At 38.8% G+C, this 15662-nt stretch overlaps 1 protein-coding gene across 1 annotated transcript in view; it reads left to right on the forward strand.

The window, feature by feature from the left end:
• The window catches only part of c45h6orf89 (chromosome 45 C6orf89 homolog), a 53421-nt gene extending 45760 nt beyond the window's left edge, over positions 1-7661 (forward strand). Inside the window, exons 6-7 of the mRNA XM_072563542.1 lie at positions 4247-4379; positions 6731-7661. Of these exons, the coding sequence (XP_072419643.1) occupies positions 4247-4379; positions 6731-6813 (216 nt within the window). The 3' untranslated portion in view covers positions 6814-7661. The remainder of the gene's footprint in view (positions 1-4246; positions 4380-6730) is intronic.
• The last annotated feature ends 8001 nt before the right edge of the window (positions 7662-15662 follow it).

The raw sequence follows: 15662 nt of genomic DNA on the forward strand, positions 1-15662 counted from the left end.
AGTTTGTTATTGTCACTTTATGACCTTTCTGCTAAGATAAGAGGCTAGTGTGAAATGTTCCTTACTTTGTTATAGAGAAAGAGAGGCACTTGCATCAAGAACCCAAAAATTAATATCGTTGAGCTCATGTTTTAATCATTGTTTAGTTTGGCAAAATTCCTGTTGCATCAGACACTTCATTATCACTGACCATTTCTTCTTCCTTAGAAGCATCAGCTGTAATTGGTTTTATTTCTGTTTTGTTTGAATGCTTGGAGACAGTTTTTATCCTTTTCTTTAAAGATGAAACTAATACAGAAGATCAGAAAATACTATTAGAGAAAATACCTAATTGCAAACTTAAACACATTGTTACAAACTTAACTAATAGAAGTTACACTTTAACAAATTAAACCCACCATTACAAGGTCGGAGTTGCAGTTATGGTTTTTTAATGAGGACTAATGAGTTAGGTGTATGCTGTCTCTGTCGTCTTCAGCCTTGTAAGCCTGGACATTAGCTGCACACAATCTATACAGCGACCCCTCAACCTTACAGCTGTAATCTTAAGGTATTGTCTTCTCTCTCTTTGCAGGCCTGTGTTGCATTGCTTTGTCAAATGAAGCTAAGTAAAGTTGTTTGTTGTAGTACCAAGGTGTGCATTGACTACACTTATGCAGAATATTATATTCCATGAATCTCTGAATAAACTTGCGTGATTATAACAACATGTTAGTTTCCCTACTAATACTACAGAAGACTTTTAAATTTGAAAATCCAGTCCACTAGAAGTGTAAGAGAATACTGCAAAGGGATGCAAATAAAGTAAGAGAAAATACAACAAAGAGTAAAGTAATATTTCAGGGGATGTAGAAGTTAAAAGTAAAATGTTTCAGCAGTATTAGAATATAGCGAACGTAATCTGGTCAGATGTGATAGATGGTTTCCCAGGGATCAGTACCAAGGTTTCAACTTTTCGCCATTACTTTCAAGAAATATTGTTCTATAACCAAGCTTGGCGATGACAGCATATTAGGAGGCCTGGTGAATTGTGTAGGTTGGAGCAGTAAGTTATGAGGTGGGGTACACAGATTGTGTTTGGGAAAAATTGGCTGATGGAGCTTTGTGTGGAATCATCATTTTGCACCCAAGAATGTTAAGTCAATATATTGTCAGAATAGTGAAAGACTAAAAATGGTAGAGAAACAAAGGGATTTGGGTGTCCATGTACAGTGGACTATTGGAATGTTGCTCTGAAGGCTGAAATGAAGTGGAGAAGGAAATGCTTCACTTCAACAGAGCCTTAGACCCCATCTGGAGTGTTCTGTTCAGTTTTGGCTGCTTGATTTCAGGAAGTATATATCTGCTTTGGGACAGTTGCTGTGCAAGTTCATCAAAATTAGTCTGGAACAAATTTGGCTTGCATTTCCCTGAAAAAGGAAGGATGACACTAATCTAATCCACATGTTTAAAGAGATTTATTCAAGTAAATACTGAGAGACTTGGTGAAGGATTACAGAACGAGACAGTTAGTGGCTGGCTATGTAGAAATGAGCTGAAGAACCACTTATATCATACAGAGAGTGGATATTGGCTTGAATGAAATATTTTGAGATTGAGCGTAATAATTGTTAGATAAGGATTAGAAATAGAGAGGAAATGGTGTTGAGATAGACAGCCATCATAATCTAATTGATTGGCAGAATGAACTCAAGGAGCTAAATTGTGGCCTTTTCCAACACCTTAACAATGGATTGGAATTATTTCTGAGCAAGTAAATGTGATTTATTTTTTGAGCCAGTTTTGTAATCAGGCCTATCAATCTTTATGCAAGAAAAGTGTTTACAGTACTGGTTTGTATATCGTTAATTTGAAAGAAAATCTTGATTCCATGAACCAGACACTTTCTAGTAATAAAAACAGCAACAAAAACATTCAATTATCTTTCTCTTCAAATTTGTGTTTCATTAAAATAATTAAAGAAAATCAATGAAGTTATTCAGTACTACATACTGAGATATAACTTAAAAACTGCCGAAATGGAGATGCAGAGCACTCTGAAAGCTGATATTTTGTGTAAGCTTTAAATGTCTATGTGATAAAAGAGATAAATTGAAGTTGGGGAGTGGAGATTGAGAGTTCACAACACTCTGAAGGCTAGTTCCGTTGGTGTGTTCAGTGTGCACTTTGCATTTTACTCATCTTGTTTTCACAAAAATAAGGTAATCATTTGAAATGAGCAAATTCAAAATGATGCATACTGCTTTCACCAATGTTTTCCCTTCACTCCTCTCTCAAAACCAAATCATAAAATTCCTACAGAGCAGATACAGACAGTTCAACCCATTGAGTTTGCACCAACCCTCGTCCCACCCCGTACTCCATTCCATGCCCGTAACCCAGCATTTTAACCATGGCTAATCCACTAACCTGCACATCTTTGGACTGTGGAGGAAACCAGAGGGAAATGGCCTGGAATTTCTTGAAGACTTGTACAAAACAGAAGCAGTTTCTTTTGATAAAGCTTGAATTTCCTGTATCCTTGCAACTTGCCCTGCTCGTTAAAGTAGTTCCACTGCTGTGTAATGTTAATATAGGTCAGGCGATTCCTGCATTTATGTCAGTCTAAACTTCAGTTCATATTTCTCATGTTTTATTTTTCTTCAATTAGATTGTTTTCTGGACCTTGCAACGCATTTTTGCAGCACATGAATAAGTGTCATTTTTATAAACGACTTGGATGAAGGTATAGAAGGATGGGTTAGTAAATTTGGATGACACTAAAGTCGGTGGAGTTGTGGACAATGTGGAAGGATGTTGCAGGTTACAGGGGGATATAGATCAGCTGCAGAGCTGGGCTCAGAGGTGGCAAATGGAATTTAATACGGAAGAGGGTGAGGTGATTCACTTTGAAAGGAGTAACCGGAATACAACATAGTGGGCTAATGGTAAGATTCTTGGTAGTGTAGATGAGCAGAGAGATCTGTGTCCGTGTGCATAGATTCCTGAAAGTTGCAACTCAGGTTGATAGGGTTGTTGAGAAGGCGTACAGTGTGTTACCTTTATTGGTAGAGGGATTGAGTTTTGGAGTCATGGTGCAGCTGCACTTGGATTAGTGCATACAGTTCTGGTCGCTGCATGATAGGAAGGATGTGGAAGCATTGGGAAGGGTGCAGAGGAGATTTACTAGGGTGTTGCCTGGTGTGGCAGAAAGGTCTTATGAGGAAAAGCTGAGTGACTTGAGGCTGTTTTCTTTAGAGAGAATACATTTGAGAGGTGACTTAATAGAATCATACAGGATAATCATAGGATTGGATAGGGTGGACAGTGCGAGCCTTTTTCCTTGGATGGTGATGGCTAGCATGAGGGGGCATAGCTTTAAATCGAGGGGTAATGGATAAAGGACAGATGTCAGAGGTAGGTTCTTTACTCAGTGTAAGGGTGTGGAATGCCCTGCCTGCAACAGTAATGGACTCACTGACATAAAGGGCATTTAAATAGTCATTGGATAAACATATGAATGATAATGGAATAATGTGGGTTAGATGGGCTTTAGATTGTTGGCCTAACATCGAGGGCCGAATGGCCTGTACTGCGCTGTATTGTTCTCTGAATAAGTTCTATTAAAAGTTGTAAAGCTTTCATTACTGGATTTTGTGAAACAGGTGCTTGATGTGCTGGAGGGACAACTTGATAGTTTCAAATCTTCAGTTTTGTTTTCATGAATAAAACAAGCAATGTGGTATTAGTCAAAACTTCCTTCAGGCTCTGATTGCTTACGTTGATTTCTGTCTGTTTTATGGCTGGCTTTAGGTTGGCGTATTCCTATTAGATTCTTAGTAGAATTTTCTTAAGTTTACCCAAGCAAGTTTATTATAAATTTTGATGTATCAGTTACACTTTGGAAATAAAAATTCCAAGTCAATCTGAAGTTAAATTTTAAAGTACAGATAGTCTAGATTTGTGAGATAGATGCCAAACAATATTGAAATTTTTGTAGCTTCCTATTTTCAATAGTTCATCAGAGAGAGGTCATGATGAAAGACTGTGATAAAAGTCAATTGACGCCTTGAGCGATGCAGGTTCAAAAAAGTTAAGATTCTTTTTAATGTATGTTCTATCTCTCAAATCTAGATGCAATTTGTTTAAAGGAATTGCCTACTTTAGAGAATTAAAGTAACTGAATCAAAGCTGATTCCATTAAAAAAGATCTACAAAAGTTTCAACACTATTATGGATTTTATTTCCCCCCTTTATTCTGTTCTAGTCCCACCAGCTTCAAGTTGGACACAGCTGGCTGTTTGTAGGTGGAGGTAATCTGAAACTCCATATTAATGCCTCTGAGAAATGTGCGGAACAGTGTGGTTCATTTTTAGTTCTGCTTGAAGAAGGAGATATTGGTATGTAATCAAATTTACTTCACTTTTTGTTCATTCTATGATAAAGGACCGAATATCTTTTCTGTTTTTCCAGCTCTCATGCTGCAGGTAGAAAATCAATAATTGTTTAAAAGCGATCCCTCTTGAAAACATTTTCAATATGTTATCGACTTTAAATATTTTTAATTTAAATAATTTTGTTCCCATTTGTTTTTGATTCTTTGGTTGCATGTAGTGCCAATGGAGATACTAGCTAACTTTTTTGCACTCCCTCTCTGCATGACTGAACTTTATTGGGGTGCACCTTCAGCACAGAAATCTATGCTTTCTCTGACGATTTATTGTTCCAATCTCATTCCGTTTTGCACCAGTATGGGAATAGAGTGCTGCTGCAGCAAGTCTCAGGGGCGTAGCACAGTTGGAGAAACAGATGGTTGGCAGCTGCCTATGTTAAAAAGAAAACAATTTTTCTGCCTAAATATTTTGCACTTCCTTATAATGGGACTGAACACAGCTGCACTTGGGAGTGCATTTTTCAAAATTGTGTTTTTTGCCTCCTGCCTCCTTACCAATGAGTGAATTCTGAGTACCTAGGCTTTACAGGTGGCCACATATCCAAAATTCAAACTGTGCAAATGATAGGAAAATGCAGCAGAAGCAGGATTTCCATCTTTGGACACATTATAATCGGGCACTATACAATAACAGTGGGTTTAATTGTCTAAGATGGGATCAAGTTGCAGAAATTCATCAGAAAATCAGCAGGGGGCATTGTAATGCCCAGATTCCAGAATCTTGCAGTGAGTGTTGTTGAATTGATCAGATTACTGGGCCAAGATATTCTGTTGGTTCTGTAGATGTTGGAGCAGCGCAGGCTGGAGTTGTGGAATCCCAGATATTTCCCTCTGAAGGAATCCACTAAAGATGGAGAATTTAGAAAATAATAGTTACTAAGGAAAAGTGAGATGATTTAAAAGCCTGGCATAACTGTCAAACTGACCCAGCCCCAACTCACTACTCATCAGTACCTCCAAAAAAATTCTCTCTCCAACCTCTTGCACCCTTTGGACTCCTGACAAACAGACATGCTAACTCACTGAGCTCAACATGATCTCACCTGCCCAGACCTGACACTCCTGACCTCCATGCTACTAGCTTGAACCACTGGATCTGACACCCCCTTGACCGTTATGTACTTGGCACCCTAACGCCACACTTGGCTACATACTTCACTAACACAGGAGATGTCAAAGTGGCTGGCTGTGCAGTTGAACACTTCATGCATAGGAAAAAGCATTAGCTGTGCAAAAAGGAGTGTGGTTTGATTTTTCCTGAATGTACTGCATCACAGAAAAACTTGGAATTCAGGTACACCTTACGTTTCTGAAGAAATAAAGGATTGGAATTGCTGGCTAGAAATGCAGATCCCAATTATAATGCAAAGCAGTAAGAGTAGAATGGTAATTTGGGTCTAACTCTCACCTGATTTACAAGTGAATTCATGAGCATTTACAATTGAGACAAAAATAAAACTTAAGTCCAGTGGATGGAGGAATTTTGATAAGCTGATTTGGCTCTTCACATCCTTACCAATTATTATTATAGGACTTATAAATAAGTACAAACTTTGTAAAGCTATATTTTGTGTTACAATCCTGTGCATATTGCTGTTTGATTGTCTAAATTCCTTGACCAAAAGGCCTGTAATCTGCCTTATTAAGAGGAAAATTATTGTATATTTTTCTGTGATCCCAGGTTTCCTACTTAATGTTTTAAAGCCATTAGATTACTTACAGTGTGGAAACAGGCCCTTCGGCCCAACAAGTCCACACCGCCCCGCCGAAGCGCAACCCACCCATACCCCTACATCTACCCCTTACCTAACACTACGGGCAATTTAGCATGGCCAATTCACCTGACCTGCACATCTTTGGACTGTGGGAGGAAACCCACGCAGACACTGGGAGAACGTGCAAACTCCACACAGTCAGTCGCCTGAGGCGGGAATTGAACCCGGGTCTCTGGCGCTGTGAGGCAGCAGTGCTAACCACTGTGAAAGCATTGAGATGTGAGATGGTGTTCTGTTTGGCATAATCTATTTCATGTTAAGCAGGAGAGTATGTTTATGTTTTTGTTTTTCACATTCTCAAAAGAAAATGTAAGCTGTGCACACAAGAACAGGTTGCTGAGAATATCCACATTAGTATCCTCCTGCATTGTTTCATCATACCCGTTCAGCATTTCATTGGCTTTTTTCTCTCTCGTGTACTTAACTGCAGCTACTCCATCTGGTAGCACTTCCAATATCCTGATCAAGCTATTTGTGATTATCTTTGCATGAATTGTAATTATTTGCTTTTCATCAAATACAGTTTATGCCAATTCAAATTATTGGCGGATGACCATTTTACCAACTGGAGAACAAACAGTCGTTATTTGTGTTGGATCCATCTAACTGAGGATGTTCCTAGTGCCGTCAAATGAATGTTTTGGTTGTGCAAATACTCAATATTTATCCAGTTTAGAACTGTTATTTGAATGCATGTCTATGGACAGATCTACATTCCAAAATATGTTTTACTTTGTACTGCTAGATTACACTTTGCTGATCTATGTTGGCAATATTGCACAACAATCCAAAGTGTCGTTTGCACATGGGAAATTTCTGAATGAGTCCAAAATAGCTTTTCAGAATTCCAGAACTGGCTGCATGTAATGATAAGTTAGTTGAGAAAATGTTAAATATTTTGAAAGCAAAGTCTGCATCAACTTAAATTTCTGATTGTTTATTGTCTCTGCTAACTGATGATGCAGAATAAATTATTAATGTTTTCAGGGAGAAATGACTACTAATTACATAAACAGAAGTTAATCATTTCAAAGAATGAACTGAAGCATGAGACAATTTAGGGGAATAGGTGGCAAATATTCCCCCACTAAAAGAAAATAATGGTAGAGTACTTATTTTGCTTAAGGCATGGTTTATATTTTGTGTTTTTTTAATTAAGTTATGTGATGTTTAAATAATATTTGTGTATAAATATGGTGGTTTTGGAGAACTGGCAATAATTTTAATGTATCCTCACCATGTACATAGTTTCTAAACAACTTTGTAAAGTTTTGCTTTGTATATATACATATAAATATATATAAAATATATTTGTATATGTGTAAATGTAAGAAATCATTGAACTATGTTGCTTTTGAGTTTTTTGATAAATGAATATTTGAGTCAAAAGGTAATTTACATATGATGTCCAAGCAGCAGAGTGTTTTGTTCAAATTAAAGAAAAAAAATCCAAATGCAATTATGGCCTTTCATTTTCAGCATCGTAGGTATGGATGAGAACAGAAATAATTAAAATTTCCTTTATAATTATATAGAAGAAATCTGAAAATAATACAAATGCTGCACCAGTCATACCTGCAGTAGTCTACAAGTTGCTTCTAATGGATACTACATTACGACAACAATACCAGATCAGTTGTTCATTTGTGTGCATAATTGAACAGGAAATGGGTCACTTATCAATGTTTTAAATTGTCAAAAAATCATGAGAAGCCAGATCTGGTAATGGCACTGAAATCAGCTTGAATCTTGGTAGCATTTTTAAGATTATGTGGATAAACTTTGAGTATTTGTTTGATTCTAAATACTTGATGTTTGATTATTTCTCTTTTTGTAGGTGAGTGAGGAAACAAAATGGATGCTCAAAAGTGTTTGCTTTATGGAAATTAATACAATACTTGTGCATTATTATTTTTCCTAACTGTTTACCATGTAGAATGGTTTAAAATCCATTTTGGCTTGTGCTTAGCCAATGTTATAAATGTTTTAAAGTTCAATAAATCTAAATATTTTGCTCTAGTGACATTTTCCCACTTCCTATAAAAGGGGGGTGAAATTGCCTGGACTGGATGCCAGCATTTTAATTATTTTCCATAAATTTAGAAGCAAAGCAATTTCAAAATGGCTTTTATTTGTCTTATGCTGTTAAAATTAGCTTAATTCATTTCTCAGATTAACAGTTGTATCTGAATTGTTGGCTTAAAGATCTTGCATCAGATGCAGTGACCAATTATCTGACATTTTAAATAAATTATTTTTATTGAAACTTGCTGTATACTTATGCTGGATCAAGATGAGACACTGCCGACATCAAACATTTTGATTTACGCCCATTTTTGTTCACCTCCCCAGAGAGGTGATGCTGCTATACCAATGACTGTCATTCTCTCTTTGTCCATGAATGGTCTCCCTTGTCTCATTAGCCTATTCACTGATCTTCCTTCCTGCTCTTCTTTGTTATAGTAGGTCATGTCTTGAAAGAAAGTTAAATGGTAATTATTCTCAGCAGATTTAACTTGTTTTCTTTCCCCCTTCAATGAATATAAATTGACAAAACCCTTAATGATCTTTTTTTTCCTTATTTTGACAAACTAGTCAGACTAGGACAGGAACATTTGCAAGTAAGGCTTTTAAAGGAAGTGGCTACAGAGATAGTGGAGATTTTGGTTGAAATATTGCAGAGATCACTGGATTTTGGATGGGTTCCAACAAATTGGAAAACTCCTATTCAGACATCGCTGTTATAGTTGAGAGGGAGACAAAAAACAGGAAATTTAAGCCCAGTTATCATCTGTAATTGGGAAAATGCTAGTGTCACTTAATAAAGAATAACGAACGAGTAGGACATTTAGAAAAGCTTAATGGAATTGAACAGTCACATGGTTTTGTGAAATGGAAATCATTTGACAACTTTGCAAAAGTTCTTCGAACATGTAATAAGCAGAGTTGATATCAGGGTATGTGGATTTTCAGAATGTGCAACATAAGAGGTAATTGCGTAAGATTGGAGCTCTCAATTTTGGGAATAATGAATTAGCTGTGGATTAAGGATTGGTTAACGCAAGACAAAAGTCAACAGACGTGTCTTTTTCAGGCTGGGAAGGCATAATTTGTGGAGAGTCACAAGGATTATCCTGGGGATCAGTTATTTACCATCCATATTAATGACTTGGAGGAAGGGGCATAATAACCTATCTCGATATGCTGGTGATGCAAAATAGGCCGGGGGCTTTTTTTGCGATGATGACATAAGGAATGGATGTAGACGGATTGTGAATGGGCAAAAACACAGCAAACAGAGTTTATTGTTGGAAAATGTGAGATATTGCAATTTGATAGGAAGAATTGAAAGGCCATTTAAATGAAGAGACTTCAAAAAAAGTGCAGCACAGGGATCAGTGTTCTTGTGAATGAACCACAATGATGGCATGCACTTAACAGTAAGTAACTAAGGTGGCAAATAAAATTTTGGCCTTTGTTATTTGGGGTTGGATTTTAAAAATAGGTAAATTTTGTTACAACTGTAGGCGTGTTGGTGTAGCTGTAACTATAGTAGTATACAGTTTTTAATCCCAAAACATCAGGAAGGATGCAGTCGCTTTGGAGATGGTTCAAAAGAGATGAACTGGGCTGATTGCTGGGATGAAGGAGTTGACTTGGCAAAACAGGTAAGGCCTTTATTCATCTCAATTCAGAAGAATGAGAATCTTCTCAAAACAAGTTTCTGAGGGAGCTTGACAGTACATGTTGACAAGATGTTGATAGTCTTGAACTAGAGGACATAGTTACAGTATAAGAGACCAATTTAAAATTGAAATATAAAGGAATGTCTGGAGGGCTATGAATGTCTGGAATTCTCTACTTCAGAGCTTTGGACGCTAGAAAGTATTTAAAATGATAGAGGTAGATTTTTGAAATATTTTGGGAGTTGAGTGCTATGGTGAGCTTGCACAAAAGAGTTGAGTTCTGGGACTTGTTGAATGGCATGTCAGGCTTGAGAGGCAGAATGGCTTACTCCTATTTCTTATGTTAGAATCTTGGAGTTTTACAGCATCTTATTGATGCCAGTCATCAAGCACCTATCTACTTGGTTTCATTTTCCAACAGTTAGCCAGTAGTCTTGAATGCTATGGCACTTCAGGAGATCATCAAAATACATCTTCAATGTTGTGTTGGTTCCTGCCTCTCTCTCTCTCTTTCAGACAGCGAGTTCCAGATATCCATAACCCTCTAGATGAAAAATTCTTCCTTAAATCTTCTCTAAACCTCCTGCCCTTTAACCAGATCATATATATAAAGTATTGATCTCTCTACAAAGGGGAAATGTTTAATCCTATCTAACTCGTTTATGCCCTCAATTTTGTGCACCTCAATTAGGTGCCACCTCTGCTTGAAGAAAACTTCTCCGTCCCATATAGTCTCTCTTAGCTGATATGCTCTAGCCCAGGCAACATCCTAGTTAATTTCCTTTGCATCCCACTATCGCATTCTTTCTTACTGTGGTGACCAGAACTGCACACGTATTCTGGTTGTGACTAATTAATATCTTATGCTGTGGCTGCTCTCAGCATTTGTCTGTGTGCTATCCACAAGTGTCGCTTCAATCTGTATCTTATCCCCTGCCAAATTAATTAACTAAACTAAATTACGTTAAATTCCCACCACAGCACTAGCACACCTCAGGACTTGGCATTTGTTTAAAGTTTATTGGCACTAAAACTCCTCTTCAATTTAGAATCACAGGAGTGTTACAGTGCAGAAGGAAGCAATTTTTCCCCTTGTGCCTGCACTAGTTGGTTAAATGAACATTGAATTGGCTTTATTGCCACAGAAACTCTCATGGGTACAATGAGAAGTTTACAAGTTGCTGCTGATGGTGTTCTGCTGAGGTACAAAGGTACCTAGGTACTGATTGAGCATAAATTCTAGAAAAAAGAATTAGAAGATTGGCTATTGCCGAATTTATTTTTAAAATAAAAGAAGTAATAAATTAGAAAAATAAGCAAATACAAAATTCAGAATAATAGTCATTACCTAAAGCTAATCTTCTGCTTTTCTGCTGTACACTTGCATATTATTTTCATCCAAATAACCATCCACTTTCCTCTCATCCTTGAATTGAACCTGCCTCTACCTCACTTCTAAGCAGTGAACTTCATACCCATTCATGCTACTGAAAGAATGAAAATGTCTTTCCTCATTTTTCCTTTGTTGCTTTGGAAGATCACTTTACATCTATGGCTTCTTTGTTTTAAGAGCAGGGATGGCTTTCCTTTTCTACTCTACCTATCTCACTCGTGATTTTGAAAACCCCTTTAAATCGCTTAGTCTTCTCTCCAAGGAGAACATTCCCAACTTTTTCAATTATCTTCATAACTAGAATGCCTCATACCTTGAACCGTTCTTGTGAACCACTACACTTTCTCCAATTTATTCATATCCTATTTATGATGTGATTCTCTGATACCCTGTACTCCAGCTGAAGTTTAACATGTCTTAAACAAGTTCAATATCACCTCCTTGATCTTGTACATTCTGCCTGGATTAATAAAGCTGAGAATTCTGTATGTTTTGCTTACTGCTCTTTCTACCTGTCCTGCCACTTGCAATGATCTGTGCACAAATATACTTAGGTACTTTGCACTTTTGAATTGTGCTTATTTTATATTGTCCTACCATGCTTTGCCTACCAAAATGCATCACCTCACAGCTCTGCATTCGGACTAATCTGTCATAGTCATAGTGTACAGCACAGAAACAGATCCTTCGGTCCAACTCGTCCATGCTGACCAGATATCCCAACCCAATCTAGTCCCACTTGCCAGCACCCAGCCTATATCCTTCTAAACCTTTCCTATTCATATACCCATCCAGATGTCTTTCAAATGTCGCAATTGTACCAGCCTTCACCGCACCTTCTGGCAGGTCATTCCATACACTCATCGCTCTCTGCATGAAAAAGTTGCCCCTTAGATTTCTTATATCTTTCCCCTTTCACCCTAAACCTATGCCCTTTAGTTCTGCACTCCTCTACCCCAGGGAAAAGACCTTGTCTGTTTATCCTATCCATGCCCCTCATGATTTTATAAACCTCTCTGAGGTTGCCCCTCTGCCAACCTGTTCAACCTCTCCCTATAGGTAAAATCCTCCAACCCTGGCAACGTCCTTTTAAATATTCTTTGAATCATTTCACGTTTCTCAACATCCTTCTAATAGGAAAGAGACCAGAATTGCATGCAATATTTCAAGTGTCCTAACCAATGTCCTTTACAGCCACAACATGACCTCCCAACTCCTGTACACAATACGCTGACCGATAAAGGAAAGCATACCAAATGTTGCCTTCACTATCCTATCTACCTGTGACTCTACTTTCAAGGAACAATGTACCTGCACTCCAAGGTCTCTGTTCAGCAATACTTCCTAGGACCTAACCATTAAGTACTGCTAAAATTTGCTTTCCCAAAATACAACACCTTGCATTTATCGAAATTAAATTCCATCTACCACTCCTCAACTCATTAGCATAACTAATCAAGATCCTGTTGTACTCTGAGGTAACCTCCTTCGCTGTCCATGACACCTCCAAGTTTGGTATTATTTGCAAACTTACTAACTATACCTCCTGCGTTCATATCCAAATCATTTTACATAAATGACGAAAACTGTGGACCTATCACCAATCCTTGTGGCACTCCACTGGTCACAGGCCTCCAGTCTGAAGAGCAACCCTCCACCACCACCCTCTGTCTTCTACCTTCAAGCCAGTTCTGTATCCAAGTGACTAGTTTACCTGTATTCCATGAGATCTAACTTTACTAACCAGTCTCCCATGGGAAACCTTGTCAAACACCTTACTGAAATCCGTATAGATCGCGTCCACTTCTCTGCCCTCATCAATCCTCTTTGTTACTTCTTCAAAAAGTTCAATCATGTTCGTGAGATATGATTTCCCATGCAGAGAGCCATGTTGACTATCTCTAATCAGACCTTGCCTTTCCAAATGCATGTAATTCCTATCCTTCAGGATTTCCCTCCAACAATCTGCCCACCACCGACATCAGGCTCACCGGTCTCTAGTTCCCTGGCTTGTCCTTACCACTTTCTTAAATAGTGGTACCACGTTTGCCAACTCTCCAGTCTTCTGGCCCCTCACCTGTGACTATTGATACAAATATCTCAACAAGGGGCCCACCAATCACTCCCCTAGCTTCCCACAGAGTTCTAAGGAACACCTGATCAGGCCCTGGGGATTTTTCAACTTTGTATTTCAAGACACCCAGCTCTTCCTCCTCTATAATATGGACATTTTTCAACATGTCACCATCTATTTCCCCACATTCCATGTCTTTTTCCAAAGTAAACATTAATGCAAAATACTCATTTAGTATCTCCCTCATCTCCTGCGGTTCCACACAAAGGCTGCCTTGCTGATCTTTGAGGGACCTATTCTCTCCCTGGTTACCCTTTTGTCCTTAAAGGTATTTGTGAAAACCCTATGGATTCTTCTTCACCCTATTTGCCCAAGATATCTCGTGTCCCTTTTTTGCCCTCCTGATTTCCTTCTTAAGTATACTCCCACTGCCTTTACAGTCAGAGTCACAGTCATAGAGATATACAACACGGAAACAGACCCTTCGGTCCAACCCATCCATGCCGACCAGATATCCCAACCCAATCTAGTTCCATCTGTCAGCATCAGGCCCATATCTCTCCAAACCCTTCCTATTCATATACCCATCCTGATGCCTTTTAAATGTTGCAGTTGTACTAGCCTCCACCACTTCCTCTGGCAGTGCATTCCACACACGAACCACCCTCTGCGTGAAAAAGTTGCCTCTTAGGTCTCTTTTATAGGTTAGCACTGCTGCCTCACAGCGCCAGAGACCCGGGTTCAATTCCCGCCTCAGGCGACTGACTGTGTGGAGTTTGCACGTTCTCCCCGTGTCTGCGTGGGTTTCCTCCGGGTGCTCCGGTTTCCTCCCACAGTCCAAAGATGTGCAGGTTAGGTGAATTGGCCATGTTAAATTGCCCGTAGTGTTAGGTAAGGGGTAGATGTAGGGGTATGGGTGGGTTGCGCTTCGGCGGGGCGGTGTGGACTTGTTGGGCTGAAGGGCCTGTTTCCACACTGTAAGTAATCTAATCTAATCTAATCTAATCTATATCTTCCCCTACACCCTAAGTACTCTTCTAAGGATTCACTCAATCTATCCTGTCTATATCTGACATATGCTTCCTTCTATTTCTTAACCATAGCCTCAACTTCTCTACTCGTCCAGCATTCCCTATACCAATCAGGCTTTCCTTTCACCCTGATATGAATATACTTTCTCTGGACTCTCATCTCATTTTTGAAGGCTTTCATTTCTTAGCCATCCCTTTACCTGCAAACATCTGTACCCAGTCAGCTTTTGAAAGTTCTTGCCTCATGCCATCAAAACGAGCCTTCCTCCTTTTTAGAGTTTTGCAACTCGAGTAGGTACATCCACATACTGAATCAGAAGTTTGCTTGTACACACGTAACAAATTCCTCTCTGTCTAAACCCTTAACACTATGGAACTCCCAGTCTGTTTGGAAAGTTAAAATCCTCTACCATAACCACCCTATTATTCTTACAGATAACTGAAATCTTACAAATTTATTTCCTGCTGACGATTAGGGGATCGGTAATACAATCCCAATAAGGTGATCATCCCTTTATTTCTCAGTTCCACCCAAATAAGTTGCCTCAATGTATTTCTGGGAATGACCTCCCTAAGTATAGCTGTAATGCTATCCCTTATCAAAAATGACACACTCTCTCCTCTCATGCCTCCCTTTCCATCCTTCCTGTATATTTGTATCCTGGAACGTTAAGCTGCCAGTCCTGTCCATCCCTGAGCCATGTTTCTGTAATTGCTATGATATCCCAGGCCCATGTTCCTAACCATACAGTGAGTTCTTCTGCCTTACCTGTCAGGCCTCTTGCTTTGAAATAAATGCAGTTCAATTTATCGGTCCTACCTTGTTTTCTGCTTGTCCCTGCCTGCCCTGACTGCTTGACTCGCTTCTTTTCTCAACTGTACCAGCCTCAGATTGATCTCTTTCCTCACCATCTCCCTCGGTCCATCGCCATCCAAACACCATACATTCCTACCCACGTTACTAGTTTAAATCCTTCAAGCAGCTCTAGCAAATCTCCCTGCCAGTATGTTAATCCCCTTCTAATTCAGTTGCAATCCATCCTTCCTGTTCAGATCATTTCAACCTCAGAAGAGATTCCTATGATCCAAAAATGTGAATCCTTCTGCTATACTTTTTGAGTGAACCAGGTATGTTGTGTTTCTTACCCAAGCAGTGAAAGTATCTGGAGCAGCAGATTGAAGCAGCATGCTGGCTGGCAAAAGAATCAAAAAGATAATCTCAGCCACAGAATCAAAGACTACTGAATTGTCTCTCCAATATTTTCCCCATC

The sequence above is a fragment of the Chiloscyllium punctatum genome, chromosome 45, assembly GCF_047496795.1.
Source record: "Chiloscyllium punctatum isolate Juve2018m chromosome 45, sChiPun1.3, whole genome shotgun sequence".
NCBI lineage: Eukaryota > Metazoa > Chordata > Chondrichthyes > Orectolobiformes > Hemiscylliidae > Chiloscyllium > Chiloscyllium punctatum.